This window comes from Panthera leo, chromosome A1 (genome assembly GCF_018350215.1).
Source record: "Panthera leo isolate Ple1 chromosome A1, P.leo_Ple1_pat1.1, whole genome shotgun sequence".
Classification (NCBI taxonomy): domain Eukaryota; kingdom Metazoa; phylum Chordata; class Mammalia; order Carnivora; family Felidae; genus Panthera; species Panthera leo.
This window is the reverse complement of record NC_056679.1, coordinates 2,146,394-2,165,312: the sequence shown is the minus strand read 5'-3', so window position 1 is coordinate 2,165,312 and position 18,919 is coordinate 2,146,394. Positions and strand designations below refer to the sequence as shown.

Below are 18,919 nucleotides of genomic sequence, written 5' to 3'. Positions count from 1 at the left end.
ATGTTATAGTCAAATTCAGCTTGTACATCCTTCAACAGTTTCCTTTTAATTCTTAAATGTAGCCATCAGATATTGTGAAAGATGTCAGTTGATTAAACCTGACCGGGCACATCACTGCTCAGCATGTGACATGTAAGTATGACTCATTTGTTTTCGTTTAACCCTAGCACTGCACACTGGTGACGGGAGAATAGTAGGGGATGCAATATTTTGTATGCTTTATGCTTAGCAAAAACGCTTCATCCTCTCCAATTACTTGCTATGTATGCTGAGCTAACAAAAATATTTATATAAGCTAGAATATACTTTGAAGTAATCTCGCTTCCTGTACTAGTTGATAGAATGTTTTTTAAATATACTTCCTATGCTTACGCCTAATGTAACATTGATGAGCAAGTAATAACCCCTTTGAGAAAGATAACCTTAGCTCGCAGATTAAAAAGACTATCATGACAATATTCTTGTTTATCTTGTTAATATTAAAACATAACAAACCACAAACATACTGTTTTCAGTTACTGTCTCTGACATCGTTCCCAGAAAAATTTGAAAGATTTTATTTTATGTGCACTTTTGAGAAGATAGTGTGTTGAAGGAAAGATCTATAGTTTAGGAATCTCTGCTAGTCCTTGAACTGTAGTTAGGTTGTTTAACATTCTGCGTATTAGTTTATTCATTTCTTATGTTACAGCAGTCCCCTCTTATCTGTCTGAGGATATGTCCCAAGATCCCCAGTGAATGCCTGAAACTATATATACTATGTTTTTTCCCATACATACATAACTATATGAAAAAATTTAACTCCTAAATTATGCACGGTAAGAAATTAACAACAGTAGCTAATAATAAAACAATAGTTATGACAATAGGCTGTAATAAGTGTATGTGAATGTGGACTCTCTAAAAATGTCTTACCGTGTACCTACCCCAACTGGGAAGAGATGAAGGGAGGTGGGTGACGTAGACCCTGTGACGTAGCGTCTGGCCGCCGCTGACCTTCTGGGTGCGTCAGACGATCATCTGCTTCCAGACCATGGGTGACTGCTGGGAGCTGAGACGAGGAGAAGCAACTCTAGATAGGGGAGATGGCTGTATCTGAGATGTTCTCTGCTCTGACTTCATACAAATCTGGATTATGTGTATTGGCGGGGAGGCAGATTTGGAGGGGTTTTTTTAATTATAAAAGCATAGTCGTGCTCACCTATGGAATCCAATTTTGTGAATTGTGCGGGAAAAATAACCATCTACTAGCCCATCATTGGTAATATTTTAACATATTTGTTCCTATGGTTTTATTTTTATGTCTTGCATGTGGTTAAAACAGCCTACGGATTTCTGTGTTTCATTTTATCTCCCTCAGCTAATTTGTAAGCTGGGCCTGTCTAATTGACCTAGTGTTACATGTACCATATCAGTATATTAAAATATCATTTGATGTGGTTCAAAGCAGCTGACTGTGCACAACTGAATTCCCAGTATTAAAAAATCATTATTTCTTACCTGTAAAAGTACTTGGCGAAATATCAGAAATATTTTCGAACCTAATGTTCACTGGGTTGGTTCTTCTAAGATGTTATTTGTGAAGGTAAAAATTTAAGCCAAAGAAGAAGAAAATTATGAGCAATTAGAATTAGGGGAATTTTTATAAGGATTTTCTTACGCTTATTTGTTTTTTAGATGTATTCTTAAGATGGATCATCACTGTCCTTGGTATGTATAAAAAATAGAGGAAATCTCATTGGGGGTGGAGAGGTGGGAAGGAGACAATTGAGAGTAATTTACCTCAGCATTTTTAAATTTTGAAGGTCAGTGTAATTACTCATAGATATCAAGATTGATGTAGTCATTTATATGCAATATATATGTATGTAGTTGTTTATATTAAATGTATTCCTTTAACTATAAATCTGATGTATTAACCCAAGTAAGTACATAATAAGAATTGACATTGGGGCACCTGAGCGGCTGTCAGTTAAGTGTCCACTCTTGATCTCAGCTCAGAGCATGATCTCGCGGTTCGTGGGATCAAACCCCCTCCGCCCCCCGCCCCCCCCCCCCCCCCCGGGCTCCACACTGACAGCACGGACCCTGCTTGGGATTCTTCTCTCCCTCTCTCTCTGCCCCTCCCCTGCTCGTTCTCTCTCTCTCTCTCTCAGAATAAATACATTAAATTAAAAAAAAAAAAGAATTAAACATCAAAATTCCAAATTGCTTGAGACACCTGTATAGCTCAGGCGTTTAAGTGTCTGAACTGTTGATTTCGGCTCAGGTCATGATCTCACAGTCGTGAGATCAAGGCCCGTGTTGGGCCCCATACTGAGCTTGGAGACTGCTTAAGATTCTTTCTCCCTCTCCCTGTGTCCTTTCCCTCTTCCTCTCACTCACTCTCTCTCTCTCTCTCAGAAATAAAATAAAATAAAATAAATTCCAAATTCCTCATAGAATTTATTAAAAACACACATCCACAATGAAGACACTGCTTCTCCTACTTCCCAAATGGCTCATTTCCAAGTAATAATGATTAAGTTTTTTATCTGTCATATGTGTTGTTGTTTTTATTATGGTTTAAAAAATAACGTAAAATTTGCCATCTTAACCATTTCTAAGTGTACACTTCAGGAGGTACAAAGTACGTTCACATTGTTGTGCACCCAGCGTTCAGAACTTTTCATCCTGCACAGCTAAGGTTCTGTGCCCATCCCTGCCCCATGCAGCCCTGGAAAACACCATTCTGTTTTTTGTTTCTGTGAGTTTGTGGTTTGTCATATTTTTACAGTGTGACTTTTTGTATTCTTCTAGGGTGAATAACTGTGTGGGATTTTCTAATTACAAATTCTTCCTGCTGTTTTTATTGTATTCCTTGTTCTATTGCCTTTTTGTGGCTACAACAGTTTTACAGTACTTTATAAAATTTTGGACGGTAAGTCTTTTTTCTATCTTAAAACATATATTTAAGACTTTTTAAGATGCTATATTCATAAAGAATTCCTTCATTCTTTATTATAAATAGATACACTTCATTTCAGTTTTACTAGATGGAATTTATAATGGATCAGAAAGAGATCGGTTATAATTTACCTTCATATGTTTATGTTTATTTGTATATAAATGGATAGTAAATAAGATACAGTGAACTTTAGTGATCCAAACTATTTTCACCAATATTGTAACAGTAGATATACCAGTTTTAGGGAAGTAATTGCTTTTAGTTGAGTTGAAGAGACTTACTGCAGTATTACAGTAATAAAAGTGAAATTGCCAATACCCGAAATAACCACTAACCTGCTTCCTGCCTCTGTAGATGTTAATCTTTTTTCTATCATGAGTTGCAAAGGTTTTTTTCCACGTTTTCAGTTTATATCTTACAACCCTGTTTTGTTTTTGTCAAATCGAAGTTTTATATTTTTAAAGCAGTATTTTTATGATTTCTGGTTTTCCTATTTATTTAAAAGCCATGCTTTTCATTTATGACTTCTGGCTTTAGTCTGTTCACTATACATTTATACAATATTGACCCAGGTTTTCCTTTTCCATTGGCATTTTAATTAGTTTTGTTTTCACATTTAAATCTTTGATTTTGAAGAGGGGATTATTGTGGTCAAAAAGTACTTTGTATTTATCCTTCCTAAAAATTCTATTGAGAGGTTTTAAAATGTAGGTTTTATGACTGAACTGCTCAGGCATGTTGAAGCCAGCCAATCGGGAGCTGATTAGGTACCATTGAAAAGGAAGTTTGTTGCTCACGGTGTCTGAGGGGAGGGGCCCACCGTGCCATGCAGGACCACGTGGGAAGCACCAGGCAGGGTGACCAGATTTAGGGTGAGCCAGTTTGAATAATGTCTGTAGTCCCTGGGTTGTGTTCACCTTCCCGTGGAGTGGTGAAGGCAGGGCAGTATTGTCTCCTGGGGAGTGACAGCCAGGGAGAGGAGGTGGCTTGGCGTATGAACTCTGGATTGGTTAGGTTGTCATAGGCAAACAGGTTTATTCCTTGCTGTCACTTAAGGACCGGAAAGCTGTGGGAGAGGCAGCCTCTCTTCAGTCAGCAAGGCCCCAGGTGCCAGTGCGCCAAGAATACAGAAAATAAGAAAATGAAGTTAATGCAGAAGGAGCTGTTGCCATTCCCATTTTCAGAGCTGAAAACTGAGGGTGGACGAGTTAGGTAACCAGCCGGAATTTGAACGTAGATTTTTTCTGTTTCAGCATCCGGCTACTTTCCACTGTGAGTTGCTTTTCATAGCGTTCCTTGGACGTAACATAATTAAAGCCTCAGTCATCAAGCACAATTATTTATCCAGGAAATAGCTAAGATATTTTACAAGGACTTTCCCTAAAACATTTTTGGATGTTTTCGACTTGGGGCATTGAAAACCAGGGGATGCTGGCACCTGCAGTGCCTTTGTGCATATTAGAAGAAAGCACCCAGTTCTGTGTGGCCTCAGCCCACCGAGTTTGGGGTTCTGTTGTTCCCCTGCTTCTGAGCACCTTTGTTCAGTTAACAACCCTCTTAACCCTGTTCAGTGGCCCTGTTTAAGTAAAGGATTTAGTGCCAGGTGAATAAAGTCTAAATTATAGAATTTTACATTTTTTATCAGAAACTCCAGTGTTTGCATATAATGATTTATTAATTAAAGAATAAATATTTTTAACTCCTTCAGATTCACTATGAGTAAGGAAACGCTAGTAAACTTAAATCTTTTTCTTCATTCAACAAATATTTATTGAGTACTTATTATGTACCAGGCAGTGTTCTAGGCACTTCGGATAAATCAGTGAACAAAACAGAGTCCTGTTTTTATAGAACTTATTTTTGAGAAGAGGAAGGCATATACACGTAATAAATAAGTAAATCCTACTGTGTGTTAGAAAGTAAACACGGTGAAGAGAAGTAAAAGTAGAGCAGAGTAAGGGATGCGGCAAGTTTCTTGGGGTGGCGTGACAAGGACAGACGCAGGTGTCAGAGCGAGCAGCGTAGGCCTCAGTGAGAAGACCGGGCTTTAGCAAAGGTTTGACGGGAGTTGGTGGACATGTGAAAAAGGAATATATGCACCCAACATGGGAGCACCTGAATACACAGAGCAAATATTAGCAGACCTAAAGGGAGAAAGAGGAGCAATACAGTGATAGCAGGGACTTCAGTACCCCACTTTGATCAATGGACAGATCATCCAGACAGAAAATCAATAAGGAAGGATTGGCATTAAAACGACACATTAGAGCAATGAGGCAGTTTAAATCGTGGGGGGAAAATGACACATTAGAACAGGTGGACTTAACAGACATACAGAACACTCCATCCGAAAGAAACAGAAAACACAGTGGTATAAAACCAGAAATGAGTCACAAAAACGAAAACTGGAAAACTCACAAATAAGAAAGATCTCAAATAACCTAACTTTACATTTCAGGAACTAGAAAAAGAACATACAAGCCAAAGTTGGTTTTTTGAAAAGATAAACAGAATAGGTAAACCTTTACCTACACCCATCAAGGAAGAAAGAGGACTCAAAATTAGAAACGAAAGGGGATACAGCTGATACCACAGAAATGCAAAGGATCGTCAGAGACTGCTCTGAAAAATTATGCAGCAACAAATTAGACAGCCTAGAAGAAATGGATACATTCCTAGAAACATACAACCTACCAAGACTGAGTCGGGATGAAATAGAAAATCTGAACAGATTGCTAGTAACAAAATTAAATTAATAACTTCCCAATAAATAAAAGTCCAGAAACCAGATGGTTTGGTAGTGAATTCAACCAAACATTTAAAGAATCAATGCCAGTCTTCAGAATCTTCCAAAAAAAAAAAAAAAAAATAGAAGAGGGAACACTTCCAAATTTATTTTATAAGGCCAGTATTACCCTGATACCCAAAGTAGACAAGAACACTACAAGGAAAAAAAATTATAGGCCAATATCCTTGTTGAACAAAGACATAGAAGTCTTCAAAAAAATATATTAGCAAACTGAATTCAAGAATACTTTAAAAGGGGACACCTGGGTGGCTCATTCAATTAAGCATCTGACTTTGGCTCAGGTCATGATCCTAAAGTTTGTGGGTTGGCCTCGGTGCTGACAGCTCTGAGCTTGGAGCCTGCCTCAGATTCTGTGTCTCCCTCTCTCTTTGCCCCCCCCCCCCCCCCCCCCCCGCCGCTGGTGCATTCTCTCTCAAAATTAAATAAACATTTAAAAAAAGAATACATTAAAAGGATCGTATACCATGATCAAGTGGGATTTATTCTAGGGATGCAGGTTTGGTTCAGCATCTTTAAGTCAATCAGCATGACGCACCACATTGAAAAAATGAAGGAAAAAAATCATATGATTATTTCCCTGGATGCAGAGAAACATTTGACAAAATTCGATGGCCATTTTTTAAAATGTTTTATTTTATTTTTGAGAGAGAGCATGAGCAAGGAAGGGGCAGAGAGAGAGAGACAGAGACACAGAATCCGAAGCAGGCTCCAGACTCTGAGCTGTCAACACAAAGCCCGATGCGGGGCTCAAACTCATGAGCCATGAGATCATGACCGGAACCGAAGTCAGAGGCTTAACCGATTGAGTCACTCAGGGGCCCCTCAATGTCCATTTTTGATAAAAATTCGTAACAAAGTAGTTATAGAGGGAATATATCTTAATACAATAAAAGCCATATATGACAAGCCCATAGCTAACATCGTAGTCAGTGATGAAAAGCTTAAAGTTTTTCCCCTAAGGTTAAGAGCAAGATAAGGATTGGGGTGCCTGGGTGGCTCAGTCAGTTAAGTGTTGGACTCTTGATTTCTAGTCAGGTCGTGGTCTTACAGTTTGTGAGATCTAGCCCCACACTGGGCTCCACGCTGACAGCATGGAGCCTGCTTGGGATTATCTCCTGTCTCTCCGCGCCTCCTTCTGCATATGCTTTCTCTCTCAAAAATAAACATTAAAAAAAAAAAAAGAAGACAAAGATTCCCACTCTTGCTACTTTTATTCAACATGGTATGTGTTGGAAGTCCTATCCACAGCAATTAGGCAAGAAAAAGAAAAGGAATTCAAATAGGAAAGAAGTACAATTATCTTTGTTTGCATAATGCATATGTTTAGAATACCCTAAAGACTCCACCAAAATGTATCCAAAGGATACAAAAATGCTGATTTGAAGGGGTACATGCGCCCCAATGTTTAAGCAGCACTATCGACAATAGCCAAATTATGGAAAGAGCCCAGATGTCCATTGACTGATGAATGGATAAAGAAGATGTGGTGTGTGTGTGTGTGTGTGTGTAAGGTAATATTACTCGGCAATCAAAAAGAATGAAATCTTGCCATTTGCAACAACATGGATGGAACTAGAGTGTATTATGCTAAGCAGAATAAGTTAGAGGAAGACAAAATATCATATGATTTCACTCATGTGGAATTTAAGAGACAAAACAGATGAACAGAGGGGAAGGGAAGGAAAAGTAAGATAAAAACAGAGAGGGAAGCAAACCATAAGAGACTCTTAACTATAGAGAACAAACTGAGGGTTGCTATAGGGGTGTTGGGTGGGGAGGATGGGCTAAATGGGTGATGGGCATTGAGGGCACTTGTTGGGATGAGCACTGGGTGTTATATGAAAGTGATGAATCACTAAATTCTATTTCTGAAATCATTATTACAGTGTGTTAACTAAGTTGGATTTAAATTTAAAAAACAGGATGATTGGGGTGCCTGGGTGGCTCAGTCAGTCAAGTGTCTGACTTGGGCTCAGGTCATGATGTCACGGTTCATGAGTTTGGGCCCCGTGTCAGGCTCTGTACTGACAGTTCTGTACTGACAGGCCTGGAGCCTGCTTCAAAATCTGTCTCTCTCTCTCTCTCTCTCTCTCTCTCTCTCTGCCCCTCCCCTGCTCATGCTCTGTCTCTCTCTCTCATAAATAAACATTTAAAAAAAAACAAAAAAAACCGGGATGATATAAATACACTTTTACTCTACATTATTTTAGAAATCTCATAAAGTATCTTTTAAGAATTGGGAAGTACAGGGTGGATATGTCTTCTCAATGAAAATACCTTATGATTTTCACAGCCATCTTTTTATACTAGTCTATCAATAAACATTATTTGAACAGAAAAAAAATAAAAGACTTCACAAAAACTGTTAGAACTAGGAAACTAATTTGGTAAAGTTGCAGGGTATAAAATCAGTTGCATTTCTGTATTAGTAACAAACTATCGGAAGAGAAATTGAGAAAACAATCCCATTTACACTGGCATCAGAAAGGGCAAAATACTTAGGGAATAATTTTAACCGAGGAGTTGAAAGACCTATACATTGGGGACCGTAAGAGACTGCTGAAGGCAGTCGAAGGCACAAACAAATGGAAAGTTAACTGTGCTCATGGACTGGAAGAGTTAACATTCTTAAAATGTCCATACTACCAAAAGCCATCTACAGATTTCAGTGAACCCCATAACTAAGTTCCAGTGGCATTTTTCACAGAAATAGAACAAGCAATCCTAAAGTTTATGTGGAACCACAGAAGACCCCAAATAGCTAAGGCAGTCTTGAAAAAGAAGAACAAAGCTGGAGGTATCATGCTTCCTGATTTCAAGTTGTATTACAAAGCTATAGTAATCAGAACTGTATGGTATTGGCGTGAAAACAGACACATAGGTCAATGGAACAGAATAGGCCAGAAATAAACCCATGAATCTTGGGTCAGTTAATTTTTGACACAGGAGCCAAGAATATACAGTGGGCAAAGGACAATCTTTGTAATAAGTAATGTTGGTAAACATGGACAGCCACATGCAAAAGAATGAAACTGGATCCCTACCTCCATCATACAAAAATCCGTTCCAAATAGATTAAAGACTTGAACATAAGACCTGAAACCGTAAATCTCCTAGGTTAAAACATAGGCAGTAAGCTCCTCCATGTTTTTTAGATTTAACACCAAAGGCAACAAAAGCAAAAGTAAACAGGTGGGACTGCATCAGACTACGAAGACAAAGGAAACTATTAACAAATCAAAAAAGCAGCCTATTGAATGGGAGAAGATATTTGCAACTCATATTATCTGATAAGGGGGTAATAGACAAAATATACAAAGAACTCCTATAACTCAGTAGCCAAAAAACCAATTAAAAAATGCGCAGAGGACATTTGCAACTACATGGATGGAACTGGAGGGTATTATGCTAAGTGAAATTAGAGAAAGACAAATATCATACGACTTCACTCATATAAGGACTTGAAGAGACAAAAGAGAGGAACATAAGGGAAGGGAAACAAAAATAATACAAAAACAGGGAGGGGGACAAAACATAAGAGACTCTTAAATATGGAGAACAAATGGGGTTACTAGAGGGGGTGTGGGGGGGGGGATGGGCTAAATGGGTAAGGGGCATTGAGGAATCTGCTCCTGAAATCATTGTTGCACTATATGCTAACTAATTTGGATGTAAATTTAAAAAAATAAAAATGTGAAGAGGAGGGGTGCCTGGGTGGCTCAGTCGGTTAAGCATACAACTTCAGCTCAGGTCATGATCTCACGGTCTGTGAGTTCGAGCCCCGTGTCAGGCTCTGTGCTGATAGCTCAGAGCGCGGAGCCTGCTTCGGATTCTGTGTCTCCCTCTTTTTCCTCCCCCGCTCATGCTCTGTCTCTTCTCAAAAATAAACGTTAAAAAAAAAATTTTTTTTTTTTTAACGTGCAGAGGATCTGAACAGGCATTTTTCCAAAGACCTATGGATGGCCAGCAGGTACATGAAAAAGTGGTCAATGTCACTAATCAGGGAAATGCAAATCAAAACCACAGGGTGAGACATCAACTCATACCTATTGGAGCAACTATTATCAAAAGATAAGAAATAACTGGTGTCGGCGAGGATATAAAGAAAAGGGAATACATGTACCGTTGGTGGGAATGTAGATTGGTTTAGCCACTATGGAAACAGTATAAGGATTCCTCAAAAAATCAGAACTACTGTATGATCCAGCAATTCTACTTCTGGATATTCATCCAAAGGAAATGAAAATACTAACTTGAAAACATATGTGTAACCCTGTGTGCGTTGCAGCTTATTTAGAATAGCCAAGAAATGAAAACAACCTAAGTATCCATCAATGGACAAATGGATAAAGAAACTCTGTGTGTGTGTGTGTGTGTACACAATGGAATATTACTCGGCCATAAAAAGAAGGAAATCCTGCCATTTGTGACCACATGGATGGGTCTGGAGGACTTTACACTAAGTGAAATAAGTCAGAGAAATAAAAATACTATTTTTGTCACTTAAATGTAAACTTTTTGAACTCATAGACACAGAGAGCAGATCGGTGATTGTCAGGGACAACGCACGGGGGGTGGGCACAGTGGGTGAAGGTGTTCAAAATAACATACGTCCTGAGTATGTAATGCACAACATAGTGACTATAGTTAAATGTGTCGTAAAGTCGCTAAGATAGTACCTCTTAAAAGATCTCCTCACTAGGAAAAGAAATTTGTGCCTGTGGTACGGATGTTAGCTAGACTTATTGTGGTGATCATTTTGATATATATGTGAAATCATGTTTTACAACCGAAACTAACGTTACATGTCAGTTATATCTGTTTTTGAAAAAGAGTGTGATCGGGGTAGATGTCAATAAGAAGGATAAGATTTGAGCCAAGACTTGAGGGGAGTTAGTGGACATCCGAGAGAAGACTTCTGAGGAAGCATCTGGACTTCAGAGCAAAGGCCCCAAATTTTGTAGGCGCACCCCCACCGCGTTCGTGTAACAGCGAGGGGGCTGGTGTGGCTGAAGTGGAATGACTGAGAACGGGAGTGACGCGAGCCCAGGCAGTGGGCCTCGGAGAGTGTCAAGGACGTTGTCTTTCACGCTGAGTGAAACGGGAGCAGAGGAGTGACGTGGTCTCACTGTAACGCGTCACCCTGATTGCCGAGCTGAAACTAGACGGCAGGGTAAAGGACAGCGCCCTGAGAAGGCTGTTGCGGTAGCAGTGGAGGTGGCAAGAAATTCTCAGAGACAGTTTTTAGAAAGAAACTACTAATCAGAAGTTTTTTAATAAGAGCTATTTGCTAAAAAAAAAATGAATTTTATTTTTTCCTAGATATAAATCTCTGTTTTTAAAAACAGTGTAAAAGTGTCTGTTTAAAGTGTACCTTGAATGTGCTTGAAGAGCTAAATATTCGTGTCTGTGTTCTCTTTTGTGTTTTTGGAGGAAACGTCAACGACCTTTAGAGAGCAACATCTTAGTGTTCCTTCAAAACATAAAAGATCTACAAAAGTAGTGTTCAGGATAATTTTGTATAAAGTTTGGTTTCTTAATACATTATCTCTATTTGTACAAGCTTTGCCGCAGGAAATCTACAGAGAGTTGTCCAAAGGTAAAAGAACATCGTTGCCATGCCATTCTTGTGACATTTCTAGTAAAAACGTATAAAACTCATTGGCTTCACAAGATGGGAAGTTAGAAGAATCACCTGGTGTAGTGAAAACACATTGTGGTTACTCTGGGAGAGAAGAGAAAAAGACGAAAGAATCATCTAATGCTAAAAACCTTCCATTTACCCTGTAAACAATGTTTCAGTCAAGCAGAACCACCTCATGCTCTAGTGGAAAACCATATGGACGGTTTTATTTTAAGAGCCAACACTTAAGGGCTTCCTCTGTCTCCTATTAATAGATAATAATTCCAGGTTAAGGTTTTGCTTCTGTTAAAATGAATATTGCCGTAAGAATGGGTAACAGAGAAGCTGTTTTCATTCACTAATACCTTGTGGTAAATGTATGTACCAAAATTGCTAATTACCGAAAAAGACTGGAGGAATTGAACGAGGATAAAAAAGGTAGGAATCAAGACAACTGAGGGCGTGGGGATATTTGCTGTGGTGTTCCAAAAGTAGAAATTAAAGGTAAATTTATCACAGTTAGTGTCTGATTAGCAGCATGTGTAATTAAAATAAGCAAATATTTTGGCATAGATAAGGAAAGCCGTTGTATATCCTGGATATTGGGGAAAGCATACGAAGATATGCGTAAAGTACAAAAGAAAATGTTGAGCAAAATGCATCCTTATTATTGAAAACATTACTAAAATTTTTAAATGTTTAAGAGTAATTTTTAAAATGACTCTTTCCACCTTTTATATAAGCGAGCTCCTTTGATAATGCCAATCTTCTGCTTTTGGAGATGTTGCCTTTGGATTTATTACCTCAATTTACTCCATAGTCTTCATACCTGGCACGAGTTTTGGTAGATTCGGCAGTCTTTAGGAAGAACCAGATAATAATATATTTTAGAGGCTGACGGTTCTAAAGTTGACTCTTCCTTTTTCCTTCCTCAGAATGAACTCTCTGATACACGTGCAAAGTTCCACGTACTTTTTCTTTTCTTTGTGTCTACAATGTTCTTCATCAGCGTCCTGTCACTTTTCAGCTACCACTGCTGGCTGGTTGGAAGAAACAGAACAACAATAGGTAAGTAGGTTAAAAGAAATCCTAATTATTTAGGAAAATGACCATAAATGAGTATGAAGTATCATGAGAAGATAGATGATAAAGAAGTGTAAAACAGTTCCGTATTAAGACTGTGACTGGATAAGAACAATGGGTGTACAATAAATGTAAACGTTCATTGTTTTGAAGGTTGAGGAAATGAGTTTGGCTTTTGTATGTATTTTCAGTGGTGCATTGTGTATAAAAGAACCGACTGCATAAATTTTAGTAAACAAAAGCTGTTCCCTGCGTTTATACAATGCTTTTTCAAAAATCAACCTATAAAGGTAGATAGTAGATTTACATGTTATAAGGAAGTTCATTCTCTGAATCCAAAAAAAATTTTTGAATCCTCATTTACAGCTTTTTTTTTTTTTTTTTTTTTTTTTTTTTTTTTTTTTTAGCTAAAACATGTGTCTTTTACTCTTTTCCTCCACAGTTGATTGCACACTGACTGGCATGTTCCCTGATTGAGTAGTGTTTTTAACATGGCTTTATGTCAATTGACAGTGAAATTTATGTATTATATCACTAATATCAGTATTTATTTCCTTTTTTTTTGTTGTTCATTTTTTAAAGTACAATATAGGGGAGAAACTCAGTGAAGTATTAAAATAATTGGACAAACATTTCCTAAATAAGGGTGATGTGGCATTCATTGCTCAAACTAAGCTATTAGCCTGTAAGCAGCTACCGTGCTCTAATCGAAATATTTAGGCATTGGCTAATGTACCAAAGTACAAGATAAGGATTTGTTGGGGCACCTGGTGGCTTAGTCAGTTGAGCATCCAGCTCTTGATTTCGGCTCAGGTCATGATCCCAAGGGTCATGGGATTGAGCCCCACGTTGGACTCTGTGCTAAACATGGAGCTTAACTGAGATTCTCCCTGCCCTTCTACCCTGCTCACACTCCCCCTCTCTCTCTCAAATAAAAAATTTAAAAAAAAAAAGACAAAATAGGGATTTGTCACATTGTTTCATAGGAAAGTCAAAGACTCCTTGCCATCTAAAGCCATATGTCTAACAGGAGAATTAGAGGCAGATAGATTATCATACAGAAAGATAAAGACATCTTAGGGAGACTTTTAGATATGTCTCTGGGTTATTTTAACCTTGTGTCCTACTGAGTCATTTAAGGCATGATGGGCTCCATGGTAAAGATTTCTGTGCCTTTTCTTTCCCAGCCCACCTCCTTCAGTCCCAACATGCATTCCTCCCTTTTCTGTATAAATAAACTTTCTGGTGTCTAGTAATTAATTTGTTACCCTGTTCACAGATATCCTGCCATCTCTTTGTCTTTAACCGGCAATGATAAAAGGCAGCCTACATGGAAAGTCTAGTCCTTATGAACCACCCGAACTAGAAAGGGAGAGATTTCCTATAGAAAAGTAGAATTCTTTTCAGAAATTGGTAAATCTGGTAACAGTGGGCCCGTTTTCCTATCTGGCATCCTTCGGTTGAAGCTGAGTCATAGCTGACTGCTTCAGATGGGAGCCTGAGCACTTTAACTTTTTAACCTTAACACTTGGAACACTTACAGTTCTAATCCTGCTTCGTTTCTTGCCCAGCGTTGTTGTTATGAGAGAGCAGTGCTTCATGGGAAACCCGTTGTTCTCTTTAGTCTTCTTCAAACTTTTTTGCCTGTGACTCCAGTAAGAAAGGCATCATTTGTATCGTGACCTAGTGCATGTACACATTTATAAAATTATATAAGTAAAATAAGCAAAAAATTTATAAAACATTATTAATCTTTATTTGCAATGTACTCTAATATTTTCTGTTCTAGTTCATTAAAAAGAAATGCTGGTCACAAACCACTGAGTTGATTTCACAGCCTATCGGATGTGAAAAACAGCTATCCGGGTGTTTTAACCCACACTTTGAAAAATCATTACCCGGACACACCACTTCCTTTACAGCCTCACCTTCCACACCCCTGACCTTGGGCTGGTTCTCCATTGCTTCTTCCAGAGTCCTGCTCTTCTGTCCTTTGAGGTATCCCCTCTACCCTTCTCCATTACTGTCACCTACCTACCTTGAGACCAGTTCTCCAATTTAAAGAGTTTCTATATTCAGACAACTGCGATCATCCCCGACAGGCAAGCTGTCTTTGATTCTGGTGGCTAATCATTCCCATAAACTAAATAGTGAACCTTTTATTCTCTTGGAACTGAGGAGTCCCTGAAATTTTCAATTGGAATTTTCCATTCTCTGGCCGTTCTTCATCCTTTCATCTATCCTTTTCTGTATGCCACCGAATTTCCTCTTTGACCCTGCCTGTATTCTCCAGCACTTCTCTCTCAAGGACTCCCTTCCTTTCTGGTCTCATTTTCTCGTCTTTTCCGCTTTAGATCCTGTAACAAGTGACTTTAACGACTCCTGACAGTAATCTCACACTACACCCACCCTGGTTTCCTCCCATAATTCATTTGCTGATCTGCTCCCTGGTTATTCCCCAGCGTTTCACTTTATCCACAAGTATGTTGAGGTGTAGAAAGCTGGGGAAGACAGTCTTATTCCCACACTGATGGGTGCACCTACCCAGTTAAAGTCTCAGACCTCACTTGGGTCTTCTCCTCTCTTTGGCAGTCACATGTCATGTGTCTCTGAAAAAATTAGAAGTTGTCACAGGTAAATTTTTAACCGCCTTCCCCCGACCCTGGTAACCTCACACAGACATTTCTCCTTTCAAACCCATCACTGTCACGCTGCCTCTAAATTCTGAGGACAAATGTCTTTTCTGGTATCTAAGGTTAATCTTTAGAACTCTTCTAGAGGCTGTCCCATTTCTTCTAGAATTTTCTTGCATCAGTTTTTACTTTACTGTTCTGTATCATCAACCTTTCCCAATTCCTCTCTCCCTGGCTTCTTACCCATAGCTTATAAAACATGCTAAAATGCATTGTACTTTTAAATAAAGGAAAAAAACCATTTTTCTGGTGAGAAGTGTATCTTTCTTCAGCCCTCACTATGGAGCATTTAGCAGCCAAGTTTGAAATAATGGTCTCTGATTAGCATCTGCCTCTTTTTTTTATTCATCGTTCAAGATCATGTTCAAGTACTACCACCCCCATTCACACCTGTATCTGTGTCACAGTGCAGTTTTGTTAGACTTTATTAGACTGTCGGTTCTTTAAGAATCTCATCTAATTTACCTTTGGATCTCAAACATCTGGTACTGTGCCAACAGGCACGTGGTAAGTAATGAATGAGTGAGGTCACAAGAGTTAGCATATCTTTTTTTAAAAGGGAGATATAGGGGCGCCTGGGTAGCTCAGTCAGTTAAGCATCTGACTCTTGATTTCGGCTCAGGTCATGCTATCACAGTTCATGGGTTCAAGCCCCATGTGGTTCGAGCCCCACACGGTCAGCACAGAGCCTGCTTGGGATTCTCTCTCCTCCTTTCTCTGCCCTTCCCCCACTTGCATGCGTGTGCACATGCTCTCTGTCTCAAAATAAGTATTTTTTCTATGTTTTATTCTTGCAAGAGAGACAGAGCATGAGCGGGGGAGGGGGAGAGACAGAGAGGTAGACCACAGAGTGTGAAGGAGGCTCTAGGCTCTGAGCTGTCAGCACAGAACCCGATGCAGGGCTCGAACTCAGGAACCGTGAGATCGTGACCTGAGCTATAGTCACATGCTTAACTGACTGAGCCATCCAGGCACCCCATAAACTTTTGTTTTTTAAGTGAGATATAATTTTTTAGTAATATTAGATAATTCTTCTCACATTTTCATTTTATAAAGATGATGAAATACTCAGAGGTAGTATTTTTTCCCAAATAAGTTTGAGAAGTTTCTTTTAATTGTTACAAATATTTGTTTTAAATTATATTTATAAAACTTTGATATCAAAGAGAGTAAGCAAGAAAATTGCTACTTTCCATCCTTGTATAATTATTAAATGGATTAATTCTTTTTTTTAATCTATGTATCTATAACAGAATCCTTCCGCTCACCCACATTTTCATATGGACCTGATGGAAATGGTTTTTCTCTTGGATGCAGTAAAAATTGGAGACAAGTCTTTGGCGATGAAAAGAAATACTGGCTACTTCCAATATTTTCAAGGTAATTTATGAAACGCAGGTCTCAGAAATTACAGAATCTGTGATAGTCTCTGTCTCTCTGGCTAAATGTGTTAAGATTCACAGAATACTGTATATGACATCCTCTGAGCCTGGAGAATGAAAACTCAGAATATCTTGATTATATAAAATATTTTATTTTTCATGTTTTTTATTACATGGGCAAAAGAGGGTTTGGTTTGGGCATATATGTGGAAAGTGGAAAAAATGATTCATAAAAATAACAATCACTTTCTCCTTCAAAATGTAAATAAGTTGTTTGAAGTAGAAAATGATAAGAATTTATACTTACTAGCTACATCTCAAAGATTCTATCACAGATTATTCTGTTGTGTTTTAAATCAAAGACCCAACACATAATGCAATTTTTAACTTCAAATTTAAATGAAAATAAATGCTTGAGATGATTCATAGTTTCCTTGTCACCCAGACCCCGGGCATCTTAGGCTGTCTATATAATCAGAGTCACTACAGAAAAGGAAAAAAATATTTGAAATTCGAATGACATATTTATAAATGTTACGGGATTTTCTTCTCTTAATTTACTGCATTCCTATAGTTTTTTCTGAAAATAATGTTTTGTTTTCACTTTCAAAAAACATTTTGCTTGGCATATAATTCTGGATATTGCTTTAATGGTCTTCTGGGTTACATTTTTTTCTGACAAGTTTGCAGTCATTCTTTTTTACTCTGTATGTGATGTGTCTTTTTCACTGAGTGCTTTTAAAATAGGCTTTTTATCACTAGTTTCATGCAGTTTGATGAGGATGCGCCTTGGTATATATTGTTTGGTATGTTATTCGTTTTTCTTGTGCTTGGAATTGGTTGAACTTCTTGGAGCTGTGATTTTATAACTTTCATCAGATTTGGAAAGTGTTTGAATCATTATGTCTTCAAATAAGAAGAAGTACTGCAGGGACTCCAAATGCATGTGTATTCGTACACGAGAAGTTCTACCACAGCTCAGTGACGCGCTGTCCGTTTCTTAGTCTTTTTTCTGTGTTTCATTTGGCAGATCCTATTGCTGTATCTTTAAGTGTACCAATCTCCTTTGTCTCCTGTATTACAAGGTAGTCCACTCCGACTGGGTAGAACACGGACTAGTATTTTTTAAGATTATTTGCTCTAGGGGCGCCTGGGTGGCTCGGTCGGTTAAGTGTCCGACTTCAGCTCAGGTCACGATCTCACAGACCATGAGTTCGAGCCTCGCGTCAGGCTCTGGGCTGATGGCTCAGAGCCTGGAGCCTGCTTCCAATTCTGTGTCTCCCTCTCTGTCTGCCCCTCCCCTGTTCATGCTCTGTCTCTCTCTGTCTCAAAAATAAACGTAAAAAAAAAAATTTAAAAAAAAAAAAAAAGATTATTTGCTCTAAATAGCAATTTCAGTGTTGACTGGTTTGGTTGTTTTTTCCCCCATTCTTTAAAGATGTTGTTCCATTAATTTACAGATTGCATTGTTTTTGACAGGAAATCAGCCTCATTCATCTTTATTCCACTATTTGTAAATTACTGGGTCTTTTTTTTCCTCCTTAGCTTCTTTTAAGATGTTATCTTGATCACTGATTTTAAGCAGTTTGATATGATGTATGGTTTCTTTGTGTTTATCCTCTTTGGGATTCATTAGGCTTCTTGGATCTCTGAATTTATAGTTTTCATCACAATTAAATAATATTAATCATGTCTGCCCGTGCTCTCCCCGCACTGCGTTTTCAGGCACCCTTAAATATATGTATGTTAAATTGCTTGATCGTGACCCACAGGTCGTTGCTGTTTTTCCCTGCCCCCCATCTTTTTTCTCTACCTGCTGAAGTTTGGATAGTTCGCTGATCTTTTCTTCTGTGATGTCTGCTCTGCTGTTAAGCTCATCTAATGAATGTTTCATTTCAGATATTGTGTTTTTCAGAATACACAGAATATTGTGTTTTTCTTCTGAACTTTTGTAGAAGTTCAGTTTGGTTCTTTTTTTTTGTATCTTAAATTTCTCTTCTCATTATGTCCATTTTTCCTGTTAATTCACAGACATTTATAGTCACTAATTTAAAGTGATTGCTTCAAGTTTTCATAGTCATTTCTAATTCTTTTCTAGTAACTGTTTTTTTCTTAGTTGTGGATCCCATTTTCCTACTTTTCATGCTAGTAATTTTTTATTAGGTGGTAGACATTTTGAATTTTGTGTGTTAAATTTTGCTTTCTCCCTTTGGCAGTTACTTGTGTTTTTAGTGTGGTCCTTTTGAGGCTGTTTTAAGCTTTGTTAGGTTGGGTTTAAAGTAGCATTTTCTTTAGGGCAGGTTTAGCCCTGCAACACAGGCGAGAACAAGCTGGGGTCTCTACCGAATCCAGACGTACAGTAAGATCTCTCTAGTGTGGCTG

General features: G+C 38.2%; 1 protein-coding gene across 4 annotated transcripts in view; it reads left to right on the top strand.

Moving 5' to 3' along the window:
• Positions 1-18,919, top strand: part of ZDHHC20 (zinc finger DHHC-type palmitoyltransferase 20) — a 71,310-nt gene that overhangs the window by 44,323 nt on the left and 8,068 nt on the right. For all 4 annotated transcript variants that reach the window (XM_042929021.1, XM_042928942.1, XM_042929186.1 and 1 more), the window contains 5 exons: positions 63-132; positions 1,678-1,710; positions 2,800-2,920; positions 12,315-12,447; positions 16,409-16,535. In XM_042929021.1, the coding sequence (XP_042784955.1) occupies positions 63-132; positions 1,678-1,710; positions 2,800-2,920; positions 12,315-12,447; positions 16,409-16,535 (484 nt within the window). The remainder of the gene's footprint in view (positions 1-62; positions 133-1,677; positions 1,711-2,799; positions 2,921-12,314; positions 12,448-16,408; positions 16,536-18,919) is intronic.